The sequence below is a fragment of the Pipistrellus kuhlii genome, unplaced genomic scaffold (genome assembly GCF_014108245.1).
Source record: "Pipistrellus kuhlii isolate mPipKuh1 unplaced genomic scaffold, mPipKuh1.p scaffold_m20_p_18, whole genome shotgun sequence".
Classification (NCBI taxonomy): Eukaryota; Metazoa; Chordata; class Mammalia; order Chiroptera; family Vespertilionidae; genus Pipistrellus; species Pipistrellus kuhlii.
The window spans coordinates 5,650,299-5,669,516 of NW_023425493.1; the positions used below are offsets into that span (position 1 = coordinate 5,650,299).

Sequence of the window (19,218 nt, forward strand, 5' to 3'; positions counted from 1 at the left end):
GACCCGGAGGCGCTACCAGCAGCCCTGGGCCGCCACTACCTGGAGCGCGGGGCGGGGCTGCAGCATTGACGCAGGGACGGGGGCGGGGCCGTGGCCGTGGCCTTGACTGGGGGGCGGGGCGCCTGGAGGGCCTGCGGCTGGGGCCCATCTCCCCCGCACCCTGGGGCACCCCCGCCTCCACCCAGGGCTTGGTCCTTTGCTTTCGAGGCGGTAGGGTGGCTTCCTAATTCGGCTGGAGCCGCCTCTCTCTCTCTCTCTGGGGCAGGCCCGGGGGAGGGGGGCTCTTCCTGCGCCCCCACCCCATTCTGTGGGGGTGGTGCTGGGGGAATCCGGCCCTCTGCCCCTGCCCAGCCCTCTGCCTCCAGGCCCTGGACTCGTGGGGAAAGGTTCTGCAGCCCATGCCGAATTTCATTGGTGGTTCCTTGCAGGGAAGCCCCCAGGGAAATATCTGCCTACACACACACACTCACACACACACACACACACACACACTCACACACACTCACATACACACACACACACACACACTCACACACACTCACACACACTCACATACACACACACTCACACACACACACACACACACACACACACACGGAGAAGGGACATTGGGGATGATGCATGTTGGGGGTCGGGGTGCTAATGGGTATCTCACTAGTTACCAGCCTGGTGGGAGAGCTCTTACCGTCCCCCCAGAAAATCCCTAAGGAGAAGGGGCCCTTTTCTGTTTCTCCAGGTTGCCTCGCTGACCTGTTGGGGAACCTGTCGCCCACAAGGGCCCATCGTGAATGCTGTGCGGAGCCCGGCTCTGCCCGGAGGACCGTCTGTGACGACGGGAATGTCCTGTATGGTCTTGTCCAGTGCAGCAGCCACGAGCCCCACGTGACTCTCCTGCACTTGAAATAGGACCAGCGTGGCAGTGAGTGTTAGTGTGGATAGCCGCATGTGGTTATCATATTGGACAGCGCAGGAGATGGTGGGGGGCTGCACACGTAAGGTCAGGGTGCCCCAGCATGTGGAGCCGGAGTGGGCGCTGCGGCTGACCCGGCCTTTTTGCAGTCAGGAAATAAAGCAGGGCAGGCAACCTCCGAGAAACATGCTCTTGGCTCTGCAGGACTCTGCCCAGGCAGGGATGGTGCCCTGGAGGAGACGGGGGTCCCTCATGATCCTGAGTGGCAGCTTTCTAGAAGGTGTGAGGTTTGCCGGGACCTGATCAGGCTACTCAGTCAGTGCCTCCTCCTTTTTGGTCTTACCAGGAAGAGGGACAGCGCCTGTGGCTTTAGGGGGATACCGGCCCTCATTCCCTGAGCCGGACATCCCTGCCGACGGCCCAGGGGTAGGAGGAGGAGGAGACTCGGCCTGTCTCCAGTTCAGGAGGTGGAGAGAGCGTGTACGTCTGTGCTCAGGGTGTGTGTGGGGGGATGGTTGGGGGAAGGTAGTAGGGGGGTGTCTCCCTGTCAAGTTTGCCTGCATGTAGATAAGGAGGAAAGCCCCTAAGACACAAGTCTCAGAGGCTGGGTTCCGGTCTTGAGTGCTCACACTTCGCTGAGTGATCTCGGCCAAATGCCTTCCACTCTCTGAGCCTCAGTTTCCCCACACGTAAAAAGGGAGTACTGCTCAGATCGCTGGCGTTCCCCCTTTTCAGGTGACGGTGCCTTGGCCTGCACTGTACATGGCTCCATTGGATCGGGGGTGGGGACAGGGTCTCGGGGTGGCTCGGTGCTGGAGAGGCGGGCCTGGCTAGCTCATCAGGGCAGAGCCTGAGCCGGGGTCGGCTTCCGCGGCTGTGAGGGTCTTGTTGATCCACAGCCTACGGTTGGTAACAGCCTTGGCCTCGGTCCTGGAGAGGCCGGAGGGGGGAAGGGGCTGGCGTTCTGCAAACCTCCCACCCAAGGTTGTGTAAACAAGTCCGCCGGAGCCCTGCAGACGTCAGGTGAGTGTGTTTGTTATTCCGGGCCGCATTCCTGTCTGGACACGATCACGCGGCCGTCCCTCCCTCCGTTTCCAGCCCTATGGACCCAGGTGCAAGAGGGCTGTGAGCATGGAGTTTTTATTCTGTTTGTGTCCTCCAAGCGGGGAGGAGCGGGGCTGGGGCAGGGCTGCATCCACCAGGCGCTCTGTGTCCTGACCCTCCCGTGAGGACACAGGCGTGGTCGGAGGCGGACCAGCGAGGGCTCCCGCCCAGGCTGGGGTCCCCCTGGCGGCCGCAGGGCCCGCGGAGGGCCTCAGTGGGCCAGAGCGAAGCCGATGCGATTGTTCCGCCGATCGAATTCCGTGTAGAACTTGCGGATGAAGCTGGCGCCCAGGATCCAGACCGGCCCGGTGGGCGGCGGGATGTCCATACCGTGGAGGGCCAGGGTGCACAGGTTATCGTTACTGTAGGGGTCCTGGCGGGAAGCACGGGGTTTCCTCACTGCCCAGCACGTGACCATGCTGCCCTCATCCTGCCTGACGCCAGGGGCCTTCCTCAGTCACGTCCCTCCTCTTCTCCCCCTCCTCCTATACTGCGCCTCCATTGCATCCTGCCCTTTCCATGCCTCATGGACCGCACCCCTCTGCACACAGGCACTGTGCTAGACACCGGGCACACGAGGCAGTAGGCACAGCCCAACCCCCACCAGCTGACCGGTAGAGCTGCTGATCCCGGCAAGTTCTCTAATTCTCTAAGTCTATTGGGTAGAAAGGGGGATTTGAATGCAGGAGCCTTGCATTATGGAAGCATTTGATGAGAAAAGGGAGAGAAGGAGCTGAGCACTGCGATCCCTAAACTCGGCTGCACATTGGAATCACCTGGGAGTTGTGACAACACGGACGTCCAGGCTCTGACTCAATAGGTGGGGGACGTGGCTTGCTCCTGGGACTTTTAGAAGCTCCCGGAGTCTCCAACAGCCGGGTTTGAGAACTGCTGGGCTAGTAGGTAAACGGCCACAATGACTTGTCCCTTACAGAGGGTTCCTGCCCGCCCCGCCTCCCCCCCCACCCCCACCCACCTGCAACTCACCTGTAACACGTAGTCTGCACTGGTGAGGGTGTAGGCTCTGCCTCCGAGGTGGAAGGAGATGTCAGGGAGGGTGGGCACCTGCTGACAGCTCACGACATACTGGGGAGAGAGTCAGGGAGGCCCTTGGAGAGGGGAGGCCTCCCAGCAGACCCAGCCCCGTGCTTGTGGCCTGTCCTCCGCTCGGGCGGGGACCCCGCCACATGTGAAGAGTGTGAGAGGTGAGGAGGGGAAGGCCTGGAATGATCTACCTCCTGTGGGACCCAGTGCTGCCTGAGTGACTTGGGGGTCTGAACCAGTAGCACCTCCCACCCGGCACCGCCTCTCCAGCGACTCACCTCGTCGGTGCTCAGCTCCCGGGCCCCCACCGTCTCCATGAGCAGCCTCAGCGAGCTGGTGGGCCCCGAGATGTAGGAGGCGCCGGTGTCCACCACCGCCATGCAGCCCTCCTTACAGAGCAAGGTGGACGACCTCACAGACACCCTGGGGGAGGCCAGAGTCAGACGGGCAGACAGACAGGCAGACAGACAGGCTCAGGGGGCACCAGCCGGCTGCGGTGAAGGCTGACTGAGGCGGGAGCTGGAGGAGGAAAGGGGCTGCCTGCTCTGGGCATGTGCTTAGTGACCCCCACCTCCTCTCAGTAGCCCCCTCCCTCCTGCCCCTCACATTTCACCGGTCCGCGTTCCCTGACAGAGCAGGCAGAGAGCAAAGGCTGGCTGTGCCTTAGGAGGTAGCTGCATTGGAGCGAGGGCAGGATGGCAGCCTCGCCCCTTCCCCACCCCACTCTTAGCAGCAGCAGCAGCATTTGGGGGGAACAGGCAGGGTTGAGTATATCTGACCCTTTCATCATGATCTGCCAGGAGCCGGGCTTGCTGATGCTCACGTAGTGGAAACTCCCTTGGTAATACTGAGGGTCACTGCCTCCCAGCACAATCTCTCCCCCCTGCAAGTGGGAATTCCTAAAGGAAAGATCAGAAGTTCTTGGAGACCGGTGACCCCAGCGACAAGGGGTAGGGGTGCGGGGGGCGATGGGGCCCTGGAAGGCAGGGGGCCAGGCTGGGAAACTGCAGCGCGTGTCTCTTCTCCACCTTCCCTGCCTCCCCCCGCTCCCCCCCCCCCCCCCCCCGCCCAACCTCGGTGCCCGGAGGATGGTCCCACTGCACCAATAAAGCATCCCCTTCGTGGTCCCAAAAAAGAACGGGCACCAGGACTGACAAGAATGCAAACAAGACACACCTGGCCCCACCCGCACTTGGGTTTGGGCTGCTGTGGGCTGAAGAGGTGCACGGGAGGGACCTGGGGAGCTGTAGGGTGTGGGTGGGGGGCAGGGGCAGGAGGAGAGCAGGAAGCAGGGAGAGTACATCAGTGTCCAGCAGAGCCTGGGCCTGTGAGGTGAGTTTTGGGCAGGTGGAAGGTCAGGGTCAGGTGGGGGCGGGGTGTGTGTGTGTGTGTGTGTGTGTGTGTGTGTGTTTCCTCTCCTTACTTGGAATTCCTGCAGAGAAAGAGACAACAGAAGGAAGTCTTTGTTTCAGAGCCCCTCACTAGCCGATGCTGGCAGGCTGGGTCTTTTGCACTTTTCTCAGGAAAGGGTGGCACCAAGAGGTGAAGCTACTTGCCTGAGGGCATCCAGGCACCAGAGGGCGGGGGGGGGGGGAAGGGGGGGTGGCGACTGGGGGACTGGAGTCAGAGCTGCTGGGGCCCAGTCTGAAGCTGACCCCCTCCCCTTCCTCTCCTTCACACTGCACACTGCCTCCCACGGAGCCCGCCTTAGGGCCGGTTTCTGGTGTGTGTGTGTGTGTGTGTGTGTGTGTGAGAGAGAGAGAAAGAGAGAGAGAGAGGGAAATGGGGCTTCCAGCATTCCTAACAGGAGGCATGTGTACATGCTCATGTGTACCCAGTTATGTAGCTCTGCACATCCTGTCTGCACAAGTGTAATTCATTGCATTTTTACAATTCTAGTCAGCATGCCTGTGGGCTGGCGCACGTTCCCTCAGCCCCTCTCCTGACACTTCAAGATTCTCCGATGTGCTGGGTCCCCCTCCCTTCCATGGTCTCCTGTGCCCTCCACTATCATCCCTGCCCCACATGTTCAGTCCCTTGCTGTCCATGGCCTTCCCTCCACCTGCAGGCTTGCTTAGACACGCTCTTGCGTTTAAAAACACTCACCCTTCTTTTCTCTGCTCCCTTCACCGCTGCCTGCACCCGCACCTGACAGTCCTTCCCTGTGGATTTCTCGGGGCCGACACCTGCCCTTCGCTTCCTCACACCCGTGTTCGCCTGCTAACTCCCTGCCACCTGGCCTTGCTCACCTCTGGACCAGCCCCTCCCAAGGCGCCTCTGGCTGCACAGCCAACCTGCGGCCTCTCCGCAGTGTTTCCCTAGCACCCAACCGGACGCTCCTCTTCCTTTTACCCGAGGCTTCTCTGGAGTCTGACCCTCCCCTCCATGCTCCCTGGCCCCCGTGTTCCTGCCCTTAGGATCCTGTCTCTCACTCAGGCCATTTCTCTGAACCCAACAGCTTGGAGCAGATCACGAACGTGCTCAACAGCGGACAGTGGCCCTCCCAGGGCCCACAGACATGCACAGGGCTCAGGCCAGAGCGGAAAGGCCCTCCGGTGCCAGCCCCGGGCTGCCTGCTGGCCCGTTCCGTGTCCTCCTGCCAGACTGCCGGCTCCGTGAGGGCAGGACTCTGTCTGGCACACTGTTCCTGCCTGCAGCCTCAGCACCTCACACAGGGCTTGGTGCAGAAGGGCCCAGTATTTATTGAATCATTGAATATATAAATGAATGAATGAATGATTGATGTCCACTCTCTCTGTGTGGGAGGAACATGGGCCCTTGCAGGGAAGGCCCCAGGCCACAGCAATGCTTACCTCCCATCACCCCACGTTCTCTTGTCCCCCAGCAGTGCTGACAGAACTCTCTGCGATGAGGGAATGCTCTGGGTTTGTACTATCCAATACGGTAGCTAGCAGCCACTGTGGCTGCTGAGCGCTCGTGATGTGGCTAGTTCCACTGCGGAACTGAGTGCCTAATTTTATTTAATTTTAATTTATGTAAATTTGAGAGGCGGCTTCCCTGTTGGATTGAATGGTTGGATACCACCTGATCCCCAACATCAAAGTCCTGGGCCACCTCTCCTCTTACCCTCCAGCCCCCGCCCCCGCCCAGGCCAGGCCCACCTGCTGTAGTAGACGGAGAAGACCTCCTCCTTCAGCACCCGCTGCGAGAGGATGTGGTCGAAGATGGGGGTGACCCCAGCCACGGCCTGTGCGGGGAAGCCCATGCCCAGGACCCCGTCAAACTTGGCCAGCATGAAGGGGATGGCGGGCAGCTCCGTGACCTCTCCGAACGTCTGCATCACCGTGATTCCGCCCACCTGTGGGAGGAAGGACCAGAGGAGACCACGCCACTGCCCACCCGCCAGGGTCTAGTCTGGCTTCCACATGGGGGGGTGGGGGAGGTGGGGGTGGAGGGGGGGGGACGGAGAGGGGCTCGGGGCTGCACAGGTTCTGGGGTGAGACCTTTCGACACCCTCCCCCCTCAACTACAATGTCCTCTCTTCTAATGCATCCAGGCCAGTGGTTCTCAACCTGTGGGTTACAACCCCTTTGGGGGCCCAACGACCCTTTCACAGGGGTGGTCGTCGCCTAAGACCTCCTGCCTATCAGATATTTACATTACGATTCATAACAGCAGCAAAATGACAGTTACGAAGGAGCAAGGAAAATTGTTTATAGTTGGGGTCACCACAACATGAGGAACTGTATGAAAGGTTGAGAACCACTGCTCCAGGCTGTTGGGTCTACAGAGACCTGGGGTTGCCAGTGAGGGGAAGGGCAGAGGCTGAGAAGATGGTCCTGCCCAGCAGTAGTAGGAAAGCTGCCAGGAGCTCCCACACCCCCTCCCCAGTGCTCACTTTCCTTTTGGCAGGACTAGCTCAGTGCCCACCCCCATCGTGGGTGGAGCGCTTCTTCAGCACAGCCAGGCCTGCCTCCGCTCCTCCCCCCGCCCTCACAGACAAGGGCAGGGGGAGGTCCCACAAGTAGCCCTTCCACCAACCCTGACCCAGCAGGGGCTGGGCAAGCCCTGGGATGGGGAAGGGGTGGGACACAGGCCAAATGGAAAGGCAAATCAGGCTCTGACCCTAATCCTAAACGCTAACTTTAACTATGGCCCTCCCGGGCCCCCAAACCAACCCTGCCCGCAACGTCCACTGCACGGTGGCCCCTGACGCTGACCTCGGTCTAGGGCCGTAGTCGGCAAACTCATTAGTCCACAGAGCCAAATATCAACAGTATAACGATGGAAATGTCTTTGGAGAACCAACATTTTTATACTTAAACTTCTTCTGACGCCACTTCTTCAAAACAGACTCACCCAGGCCGTGGTATTTTGTGGAAGAGCCACACTCAAGGGGCCAAAGAGCCGCCTGTGGCTCGAGAGCCGCAGTTTGCCGACCACGCATCTAGAGTCTGGGGAGGGGCTCAGTCAGGGCGCGACCCCCTGGGGCAGGTCACTGGACTGCAGGCTGTGGGGCTCAGACCAGCCCTGGTGTGAGTCAGACGCACAGCCTGCAAGAATCGCCCGCGCTGAGGGCAGCGGGGCTTGCTCTGTCCAGCGGCAGAGCTGTTCTCAGACCGCAGGGGGAGCTGGGTGGCACCTCTCCCGAGAACGGGCCCTAGAGTGGCAGGAACGGGCCCCAGAGTGGCAGGAACGTCTGGGGACAAGACGGGCAGGAGGTCGGCTGACCCGGGCGGGTTCTGCTTACGGTCACCATATCCTGGCTCAGGAAGCCGTTGACTTTCCCGGACCCGTAGCGGATGGTGAACTCTGTCCCGTTCTCCAAGTAGGTGGAGGACTCCAGGGAGTTGTAGACGCTGTGAATCTCTGGAAGAGGGACATGGGCTCAGTGTGTCCCCGAGAGGGCGGTCCTGGCGGGGGGCCGGGAGGCAGGTGCCCAGGGACGTGGCCTGTGTGCTTGAGGACGTAGGGGCAGGGATGGGGTGGTCCTGAGGTCGGCCAGAGGTTTGGAAAGATGTGTTTCATCAACCGAGGACTGTGTTCCTTGGGGCCCGTTAGGTGCCCAGGCCTCTGAGAATTTTGTCTCAGACGAAGCACGATAAAGTGAGCGCTAACCCTGGGATGAGGAGAAGATTCTGGTTCCAGGCAGCACTCCACATGAAGTTGTTGGCTAAGGCAGTGTGCCGGAAACCAATCATTGTCTCACTAATAGAAAGAGGCTGGTCAGCCTTGAAGCTCTGAAAGGTCAGAGCCAACCACACCCTATCTAATTGAGACAATGGTAACTGAGGCAACTTCCCCATCTTATAATCATGTAAATCCTTACTGGTATGATAATCCGCTTATTACCTGCCTAAGGGCTATGGGTGTTTCCCAAAGCTGCTTAAGGGTACTGGGTGTTCCCCAAAGCTGCTTAAGGGTAATGGGTGTACCCCATAACAGCCTCAATAAAAGGGATAGCAAAGCCAGAGCCTAGAGTAGGGGTGTCGAACTCAATCAGAGAAGGGGCCAAAATCTAAAATCCAGCCTAAATCGCGGGCCGAATGGTTTACTGAACAGTCATAAACTGTCATTGTGATGGAAACGCAGCGGAGTGCAGTGATGACAGCGCGGTGCGGGCCACATTGCAAGGCCTGGCGGGACGGATTTGGCCCGAGGGCCTTGTGTTTGACACATGTGGCCTAGAGAGTCTTCCCACTAGAGGTTGACTCCCGCCTGGCCCCCCATTTGTCCCAAATTAACTCTTTTCTAGTCTCTCTCTTCATTTTAGTGTGTGGCCTCCTCCAGAAACCGGACCCTGAGTGGGCCCTAATCACACAGGTCGTGTTAAGGGCTCCCACAGCAGTGGTCGGCAAACTGTGGCTCAAGAGGCATGCCGACCACTGGATAGGGGCTTAATCACAAGGAACAACAACAGCCTGTAATTATTGGAATTGAGAGTCTAGGTCAGCGGTCGGCAAACTCATTAATCAACAGAGCGGCAAACCGCAGCCCGAGAGCCGCAGTTTGCCGACCACTGGGCTAAGGAGAGCGATGGAAGAGCCCCAAAGCCTGCGGGTCTGAGCATCCAGTCCGCTGTCAGTGTCCGGAAGGGTGGGAGGCTGGGAGTGGGGGTGGGGTGGGGATGTCTCCCAAAGCTTGCCCTTTTACCGTGATGGCCCCCTCAGGAAAATGGGGGACATTTCCCTCTCCTTTCAGGGGCAGTGGGAGCAGAGGGAGAAAAGGAATAGCGCCAATGAGAGCAGGAGGGGTTGAGCTGGGCACGAGGCAGGACCGCCCAGGCATGCAGGGGGAGGGGGGCTGGTGCTCACGACAGGCTGTGTAGAGGGGGCTGCACTTGGTGGAGGGCACCCAGAGGTTGGCCGATCCCGTGTCAAAGATGACTTTGAAGGTCTGGGGAGGGGTGCCAATGCCGATCTCGCCATAGTACTGGGTCTGTAGGGGTGAAAGGAGGAGGTAGCTGGAGGGACTTGGGGAGCCTTGGACCTTGGGATTTCCCTTGGTTTCCCCTCCTTGGCACTTGGGGTGAGAGTAGGCAGATCACACAGCCTCTGTGGGCTTCCATTTTCCAGCAGGGCTTGGACTAGGAGGCTCAGTCCTCAGGCTCATAGGACTTCCCAGGAAGTGAGGCAAGAGGCAAAATTCAAATACTGAAAAGGAAGTCGGAAGGCCCCCCTTGAGGAACCACGGGAAGCAGTGGTTTGTGCTGAGCCTGATCGCAAGCACCTGCATCCGAGGTCACACACACCTGCCCCCAGCGCGTCTGGGCCTGAGGCCCCGAATTCCGAGTCCCAAACCCACCCTGCTGCCGGGCTCTCCCCTGCCTCCGTGCCTCGGGCTTCCCGGCTGTGAAATGGGGATGTGGTGGGATGCTGAGTGTTTGCTCCTCAGCAACTCGGTGGAAGCCTCGGGCCCAGGAGCGGAAGGAGGGGGGAGGCGCTGGCGGGCACTCACGTCCAGGTAGTTGGTGAGAATCACGGAGGCGGTGCTGTTGGTGAGGAGCCACCTCCCGGAGGGCTGGCTCCCTGCCGCCCGGAGCCTGGACACTTCCACGCCGCGCTCCTTCAGGCTTTCCCGGACGGAGGGCATTTTCTTCAGGAAGATCCTGGCCCAGAGCGAAGACCGGAGAAGAGGAGAGCTCTGTGTCTCCTCCACAACTACAGGGTGTCCCTGGCGCACCTAGGACCCTCACCCCGAGCCTTGGCCCAGGCAACTAAGAACCACTCTTGTGCCCGTGGGCCTCTGGCGGAGGATTTAGCAACCTCAGTGAACTCCTGCACTAGTGTTAAATGACCCTCAACTACCTTCCCCTGCTGTCTAACTTTGATCCATTCGTTCGTTCGTTCATTCATTCATTCCATAATCACATGCTTAAACCTCCTCTGGAGGAGATTAAAGATCTCTCTTTAATAATAAAAGCATAATATGCTGCCGGGACCAGTTTGGCTCAATGGATAGAGCATCGGCTTGGGGACTGAAGGGTCCCGGGTTCGATTCCGGTCAAGGGCATGTACCTTGGTTGAGGGCATATCCCCGGTAGGGGGTGTGCAAGAGGCAGCTGATCGATGACTCTCTCATGGATGTTTCTAACTATCTCTCTCCCTTCCTCTCTGTATAAAATTAATAAAATATATATTAAAAAAAAGCATAATATGCTAATTAGACAGGACAGCAGAACAACCTTCCCAATGACCTTCTGGATGAAGCTGGGGCTGCGAGGGCTGAGCCCTTGCACGAATTTCATGCACCGGGCCTCTAGTATGAAGATGAAGGCCATTGCTGCCTTTGAGGAGCTCCGACAGGGGAGACAGAGGAAACACAATGGCATCCCTTCAAACTAGAGGAAGGCTGGGAGTGCCCCGCCAGCTGGGCAGGAAGAGGCAGTTCCTCGTGCCGCCTGTAGGTGGCAGCAGACACCCACAGCCCCCTGAGGGCTCCAGGTGCCTGGGACTGGAGTGTGGAGGAAACCCACTGAGGGGGACCTGTGCACGCTGTCCTTGGAAAGTGTGCCTTCCTGAGCCTCATCCCAACCCCGTGGCTTCTTGCCCTGAGGCCCTCCTTCCACCTGTGGGAGGCAGCATCCGAGACCCGAAGAACTCCCAGCAGAGCGAGCTGCCACGCCCTGTGTAACCGGCAGGCCAACGCCACGCTAGGGCTGTCCTCCCTTTATGAGGAGGGCACGGAGGCTCACAGGGATGAGGTGAGGCAGCGTGTCTGGCCCTAATTCCTATATACCCCCCACCTCCACCCCCCCAGACTTTGACATGAAGGCTGTGGGCAGAAGCCTGAAGGCAGATGTCCCTGGCTGTTGGTGGGGAAGGTGGGGGTCCCAGGATTGCAGCCCAGTTTATGGAGAAGCCCTCTTCCAGCTGCCAGCCCTCCTGTACGTGCAGTCTCCCCCCACTGTCCGCACCCCAGCATGCTCACGAGTATGGATGCCACTTTCATATTCCACGTGGAAGTCAGTGACTTGTCAGCCATCACAGCTTATGATTCGAAAAGTATTTGTGCCATTAGGATCTTATTCGATTCTCAGTCATCCCACAAGGTGGTAATTTTATTATTCCCATTTTACAGATGGGGAAATGGAGGGGCAGGGAAGGCTTGACCCCAAAGAGGGAGCATTTTCCCACTATTTATTCTGAACAGCCTCTGCTCTGGCCCTTCCCTTTCACCGTTCTTCTTTCAGAAAATCCCTTTCTCCACCTCCCACCCTTCTTTCTTTCATTCTTCCAAGCTTAGCATTTACCGCCTCTGCCAGGACACTTGCCCGTGAACTTCCCACTGGCCTTGCCTCGGCTTAGGCTCCTTCTCTGTGCTCCCCGATGCCCACAGCCACCACCACACAGCCAGGCGCTCACAGGTGCTGCTGGCTGGTGAGGGCACGGTGGTGGTGGTGGCGGCGACAGGCTTGACCCCCTCACTCCCTGTGTAATTCTGAGCAACTTACCTAGCCTCTCTGGGCCTGTCTGAGCCCCCAAGAACTCCTCTCTAAAAATGGACTTAACGCTAATTCAAAAGAATATATGCGCCCCCATGTTCATTGCAGTGTTATTTACAACAGCCAAGATTTAGAAACAGCCCAGTGTCCATCCGTGGGTGGGTGGATAAAATAGCTGTGGCACGTGTATCCCATGGAATGCTACTCGGCCATGAAAAGGAAGAAAATGTTACCCGTTTGCGATAGCATGGAGGGACCTGGAGAGCATGACGCTAAGTGAAATAAGCCAGTCAGAGGAAGACAAGTACCGTATGCTTTCACTCATAAGTGGGATTTAATGGACAATCTGAACGACTAAGCAAAATAGAGACAGACTCATAGATAGAGATAGGTAGATAGCTCAGTGGGGGAGGGGGAAGGAGGAGGCGGCGAGTTGAGCAAAAAAGAAAAAGAGAGAGAGAGAGAGAGAGACAGAGAGAGAGAGAGAGAGAGAGAGAGAGAGAGAGAGAGAGAGAGAGAGAGAGAGAGAACTCATGGACAAGGATAACAGCGTGGTGACTCCAGGAGCGTGGGAGGTGGAAGACAGCATAGAGGGTATAAATGGTAAATGGGTGGGTGGGGGAGAAAGCAAGCCTTAGATAAAATTTTACCTCACACAGCCAAAACCAGTTTGGCTCAGTGGATAGAGCGTCAGCCTGCGGACTGAAAGGTCCCAGGTTTGATTCCGGTCAAGGGCATGTACCTTGGTTGTGGGCACATCCCCAGTAAGGGAGTGTGCAGGAGGCAGCTGAGAGATGATTCTCTCTCATTGATGTTTCTAACTCTTTATTTCTCTCCCTTCCTCTCTGTAAAAAAATCAATAAAATATATATTTTTAAAAAAATTTTTACCCCACACAGAAAAAAAAAAAAAGGTTACTGAATGGTAATACCTACCTCAGAGAGTCACTGCACAAACTGCATGACCCGCACACTGCTCAGTGAAGGTCAGTGTGTATGCAAAGGGCTTCAAGGCACCGTGAGCATGGATCCTAAGTTCATGCGGGCCCCTCCCGGCAGCACAACCCGTACAGCTGTGTTCCCAGCTCCTCTCCACTGCTGGCCCGTCCCTCTTCTCTTCTCTTTTTGAAGAGAAGAAGGGAGGATGTTTTTACTTCTCTCTGCCTGCACCCTGGGGCGGAGGCTGCACCCCGGCACAAGCTGCTGGGACACCCCCAGCTTCTCATCCCCCAGCTTCCCGGCCGCTGCGGCTGTGTGACCATGGACCAGGCCCCTGGCCTTTCTGTGCCTCCATGCCCAGCTGGCAGTGAGGGCTGGATGGCATCACGTATCTGAAAGCCGGGCGTGTTAGGAAGGAGAGAGCCCCTCGCCCTTGCCACCCTCTCCCGCCCGGGTTACCGTCGGAAGGAGCCCGTGTCCACGGCGAGGCTGGAGGTGCAGGAGCCGCAGAGCAGCAGCAGGAGGGCCCAGTGCAGCGTGTGGCATTCGCCCATGTTCCCTGCGTCCGGCTCGCTCCAGGGTCCACTGAACCAGTGGCTCCCCGGACCTCCTCCTTTTAAACTCTCCGCACAGGAGGGTGGCAGGCCTGCCCGGCCTGGATTGATTGCCCCGGGGGCAGATGGCAGGGCAGCCGGAATAACCTGCCCCCTCACTCCCCAGGGGACTGAGCGATGTGAGGAAAGGGTAGCCAGGTGGGGACCCAATGCCCCACCAGTGACGCCAGCGGCCGGGCCTCAGCCTGGCCTGTGACCCCGAGGGGACAGAGGCTGATGGGAACCAGCCCTGCTCAGGAGCGAGGTCAGGGCTGGGACAGGCATGGGCCCTGAGTTTCCAACCCCCACCATGGCTCCACCCCCTGCCCTCGAAGCTGCGTCGTCTCCATTGGCCTTGGCTATGGCGCCGCCTGGCTTCTGCCAGACTGCACCTCAGTGTTTCCATCCGGAGTATGGGTGACTCCTCCCTGCTGGTTCCCTGACAGAGCCAGACCCAGGCCCCTCCCTGACCTCCCGGGCCGGTCTTCAGGGCTGTTTACAGGAAGTGCACCTGGCGTCGCCCTATGAGAGCCGGGGCTGGAGCCAGGGACCATGTCCATCGGCACGTAGGGTTGGGGGCAGCCTCAGAGGCTCCGGAGGCTTCTGCCCAAGAGTGAGGTGGGGCAGCTGCTCGTCCAACCACTGATCCTCTTTCCCCGTGGCCCCACCCCTCTTTCCCTCCGGGTGCTGTCCCTCACCTTCCCTGGATCTTGTTGTTTCCAAGCGGCCTGGGACAGCTCACAAACCGGGCCCTGAATCCCAGCATGGGGGCTGCTCATCCGGATACCCTCTCCCCTCCCCTTCCTGCTGGTTCCTCAGGGCCCACTTCAGTGACCGCCGCTTCCTCCAGGAAGCAGGCCCTGATTTAGCCCAGAGTTGGCTGCTTTCTGATGGGGGCTCCACAGTGGGGTAGGAGCCCCTTAGGAGAGGGCGGGGCTCAGCTGTCCTGTATCTGTTTCCTCTGCACGTGAGCCTCCTCCTCTTGTGCTAAATCCTCACCGACTGAGCCAGCTCGTGGGCTGCGCTGGGCTCCTTGTCAGGGACCTGGGCTCTATCCCCAAGCTGCTGTGTGACGTTGGGCCCCTCCCTTCCTTCTCTGGGCCTCCGTTCCTAACTCTGTGCAAGGAAACAGGTGCTCGGAGGCCCCCGGAGTGCCTGCCTGCTCAGTCTAGTGTCTCTTCTGTGCCTTCAGGGGACAGAGTGCTGCACCAGCTGTGGGCAGCAAAGATTTAATCAGAAGAGCTCTTCTTTATGATCAGTACACTGCGGTCTTCCATGTCTAGGCCCCCTATGGACCCAGGCTCCCTTCCCTCCCCACCTCCCTGCCTCCCGCCTCCTGCCAGTGTGTGCAGCACAGCACGGGCTGGCCCTGGAGCGGCAGGGGCACATGTGACTAAGTGCAAAGCACCTCGCCCGCCCGGAGAGACACAGAACAGGAGGAGGCCGTAGGCACATTATACCCAGGGGTCGCAGGGGCCAGAAGAGAGGCAAGGAAATCAGTGAGGGTAACAGGGCTGGAAAGAACAGTCTCTCTTGCCCGTCGGCGTGACTCAGTGGTAGTTGAACCAGGAGGTCACGGTTCGATTCCCGGTCAGGGACTAGGTTGCACATGCCCGGGCTGTGGGCTCTAATGGGGGAGTGGGAACGCACAGTGGGCCCAGGCACCCTTGTCACGGGCTGTTCAGGAAAGTGGTTGTATCCGCAGAACATAGTTCCCAGGAATGGACCCTCCCTCCCCTCTTTCATATATATATATATATATATATATATATATATATATATATATATATGGTAATATATATATGGTAATATATATATGGTAATATATATATATATATATATATATATATATATATATATATGGTATAATATATGTTTTATTGATTTTAGAGAGAGAGGGGAAGGGAGAGGGAGAGAGAGAGAGAAACATCAATGATGAGAAACATCATCAATCAGTGTGGGGCTTGCAGGAGGCAGCCAATCAATGATTCACTCTCATCACTGATGTTTCTCTCTCTCTCCCCCCATCTCTCTTTCTCTCTCTCTCTCTCTCTCTCCCTCCCTCCCTCCCTCCCTCCCTTTCTCTCTGAAATCAATAAAAGATCATTATAGAAAAGAAGGAAGAGAAGAACAGTCTCTCTTGTTTTCCTGACACTCCGCTCAGAGGCTGGGCAAGGGCAGGCTTTGGGGCTCCTCTGAGGCCGCCTCTCCCTTCAGCCCCGGGGCCCTGAAGCCCTGACGGACTTCCCAGGGAAGCAGAGCCAGGCCCGCCTCCTCTGCAGCCTGAGCCCGAGGCCAGGCGGGGAGAAAGGGCTGGTTCCTTCCGGCCTCAGGAAGCCGTGCCTCCCAGCAGCACTGCCACAGGAGGAGCGCCCGAGAGGCCGGGCACTCAGCTGTGTGCTCTGACCCGCTCCTCCGCCATTGCCAAAGCTGGGGGGTGCGGGTCGGGGGGAGCCCTGAGGAGGAGGGGGAGCCACCGTGAGAACCCCTGCTCTCTGAACTTGGCCTTCCAATCCCCCGGGCTGCGGGCCGGAGGGTCGTGGGTGGAGGACCCTTATCAGGCCATCTGCCAAGCCCCGTCAGCCAGGGGCCCCGCTGTTCTCACAAAAGCCCCCAGAACCCACATCTGGGCCTCTGGCTGCGTCACCACGGGGTCAGGGCCGGCGGAGCGGGCGGAAGCAGAGGGAAGGGTTGCGTGGTACCTGCCCTTTCCCACGGGGTGGCCCCGCGATGTCAGGAGATGCATAAATCCAGCTGGAGCCGGGCCCATGGTCTCGCTCCAGGGCCCCCGGCCGGGCGTACAGGGTGGGGGCAGAGCCTGGGGGAGGGGTGTCTCTAGACACGGGGTGCTCAGGGGGCTTCTCTAAGAATGGCCCCAACTCCCAGTTTGCCCTACGGTGACCCCAAGGAGCTTCTGCGTTCAGACCGAGTCTGGGCGTGGTCAGCAGAGGTCACGGCGGAGGGCGAGGACATTGCCTGACTTTTGCTGTGGGACGGGCATGGGTGTGTGCCTGGCATTGGGGCGGGCATGGTTTTGTTTCGGGAATACTTCCCAGGGCCCCTGCCCCAGGGCAGGCGGGAGAGAGGTAGAAGTGGGACTGGCTGAGACTCAGAGAGGGGAGTGGGGCAGCTCTGGGCCAGCCCTGCCTCTGCAGGAAGAGCCAACGGGGAAGAGGAGGAAAGGTGAAAATGGACATGTCTCCGTCCCACCCGCCTCCTCCCCAACCACGCTCAGGCCCAGCTGGCTCCTCGGAGGAGTTTGTCGATCAGAGGGGGCCGCAGAGCTCCGCAGAGATGAGCAGATGGGGCCCTGAGGGCAGGAGGAAGACTGGAGGGGGGGAATGAGAAGCTGAGGCGCCTGTGTGGGCGGGAGGACCCAGTGTCCTTCTCTGGGGATTCCTGAGGAACAGGAAGCCAGCCACAGGGCTGGGGTTGGGGTGATCCTGACCTGAGCTTGCTCAGGGGGAATTGAAGGCAGGTCTCACAGGCCTTGGAGAGGAGGGGCCCGGGGAGGAGGGCCCGGCGAGGGTCTAGGGTAGGGGTGTCGAACTCAATCAGAGAAGGGGCCAAAATCTAAAATCCAGCCTAAATCGCGGGCCGAATGGTTTACTGAACAGTCATAAACTGTCATTGTGATGGAAACGCAGCGGAGTGCAGTGATGACAGCGCGGTGCGGGCCACATTGCAAGGCCTGGCGGGACGGATTTGGCCCGCGGGCCTTGTGTTTGACACATGTGGTCTAGGGAGAGCCTGGTCCCAGGTGCTCCTGCAATGAGATGCACCCAGTGCAGTGGGGCCAGACACCATATCCTGAGCAGGACAGCCAGACCCCTCATAGACTGTCTTCCCCACAGGGCACCGGAGGGCTGTCTTTTTAAATTTATTTTTATTTTATTGATTTTTCACAGAGAGGAAGAGAGAGGGACAGAGAGAAACATCGATGAGAGAGAAACATCAATCAGCTGCCTCCTGCACACCCCCTACTGGGGATGTGCCCACAACCAAGGTACATGCCCTTGACCAGAATTGAACCTGGGACCCTTCAGTCCCCAAGCTGACGCTCTATCCACTGAGCCAAACCGGTTTCGGCTCTCTCTAGGTTTTGTGGCTCTGGTGCCCCAGCCCTTTGAGCCTACCCAGGAAGTCCCTGGTGCCAGCAATGTCTATAGCCCCTCCCCTCCCAGCCCCCAGCCTGCCCTGCACCCCTTCCAATCAGGGCCGCAGGTTCAGAGCCAGGCTGGGGGCCTCATTAAATCCAAGATCTCTTCCCAAGACTTGGGGCCAAGAGCTGCAAGTCCCCGAGCCCTCGGCAGAGGTCCGGGAGGAGGAGCAGGACCTGCAGACCCGCTCTCCCGCCACTGGCTGAGTCAGGGGAGTGGACATCCTGGGGCCCGCGAGGCGCAGTGGGAGCTGAGGTCCCACATGTAGTTCGAAGGGCCCACCTCATTCCCCGGGCCACCCAGACACACGTCTGTGAACGTGCGCACATACTTACTCTCTCACACACTCAGTGTGCTTTTTACACCAGAGAACATGCTTCCTTCTCCTGGCCCCAAAGCTACGTCCCATCCCCTGACTTCTATCTGCTTAAACCCGGGCTCTGAGGAAGGCTTTGAAGCCTACTATAAGATGAGGCTGTCTCAGTAGATTTCAGAGGCGGCCAGTCTCTTCCCACCACACAGTCTTCATCGGGGAGAGAGTGGTCCAGGGAGCAGGAGAGTAATGCCCTCAACAAATTGGGGGGCGGGGGGACGGGACGGGTGTGTTTCTGATTCCTCTCCCTGAGGTAGAGACACCCTGGGCTGTTTGAGGGGGTGTCATGCTCTCCCAAACAAAAGCAGCGCCCCATCATGCCATGCTGTGGCATGAGCTCACAGAAATCCCAACTCCCCAGCTGTGGGGGCCCCCCAAAATGTGCCCACAGGCAGACTGACCTTTCCTGATGTCCACTCGGGCTGAGAGGGAGACTGCCACCTCGGAGAGGCCTCACTGGGCAGTGGGGAAGCCAGCTCTGGGGTCAGGGGCCTGGTTAGGCGGGTCTCTCATTGGCTGCGTGCATCGAGGGAGTTGTTTATCGTCCGGATACCTTATCTTTCTCACCTGTGAGAAGGGGGAAGCCACGCACAGCTGCCTGGTGGCAATGAGGATGGGGGTGAGTGATGTGCGTAATGTACTTGATCCATCCAGGGCTCTGTGGGGAGAGGGGGGTGGACGGCCCAGCTCCCTGTTGGCACCCCCTGTACACAGCGGGGTTCAGTGCCTCGGGGCTGCACACCCAGCACAGGGCTCACTGTGGGGCTGGGCTGAGAAGTAAGCCTCAGGGGACAGGGCAGTGGTTGGCATCATCGTCCAGATCAAGCTGTCTGACGTCCTGAGAGCTCCCCCGGAAAGGGGAAGGCCCGTAAGCCGCCTGCTTCCCCCTGGCCTAGCCCAGTGCTCGGCAAACTCACCAGTCAGCAGAGCCAAATATCCACAGCACAACGATGGACATTTCTTTGGAGAGCCAAATTTTTTAAACTTAAACTTCTTCTAATGCCACCTCTTCAAAATAGATTGGCTCAGGCCGTGGTATTTGGTGGAAGAGCCACACTCCAGGGGCCAAAGAGCCACATGTGGCTCTCGAGCAGTGGTTTGCGTGTGGGCTGAGGCCGGGGCCCCGCTGCAAAATGTTTGTTACCCTTTCACAGGGAGGGAAGTCTAAGAATGAAGAGGACACCGTCCAGG

At 58.7% G+C, this 19,218-nt stretch overlaps 1 protein-coding gene across 1 annotated transcript; it reads right to left on the minus strand.

The window, feature by feature from the left end:
* Nucleotides 1-1,829: 1,829 nt before the first annotated feature.
* On the minus strand, nt 1,830-13,472 carry REN (renin). The gene is made up of 9 exons (XM_045583022.1): nt 13,361-13,472; nt 9,977-10,127; nt 9,334-9,457; nt 7,770-7,888; nt 6,181-6,377; nt 3,838-3,957; nt 3,337-3,481; nt 3,002-3,100; nt 1,830-2,387 (listed from the first exon to the last, which is right to left on the minus strand). Exons 1-9 carry the CDS (start codon nt 13,453-13,455, stop codon nt 2,226-2,228), a joined length of 1,212 nt encoding a protein of 403 aa, XP_045438978.1. The 5' UTR covers nt 13,456-13,472; the 3' UTR covers nt 1,830-2,225.
* Between the last annotated feature and the right edge of the window lie 5,746 nt (nt 13,473-19,218).

Bases quoted from the DNA above. Each gene is read 5' to 3' on its own strand.
- REN (XM_045583022.1), bottom strand. From the start codon at position 13,455: ATGGGCGAATGCCACACGCTGCACTGGGCCCTCCTGCTGCTGCTCTGC. The intron at 9,458-9,976 runs GTGAGTGCCCGC...TCACCCCTACAG, and splicing joins TTCTCACCAACTACCTGGAC to ACCCAGTACTATGGCGAGAT. The intron at 6,378-7,769 runs GTAAGCAGAACC...TTCCTCCCACAG, and splicing joins TGAGCCAGGATATGGTGACC to GTGGGCGGAATCACGGTGAT.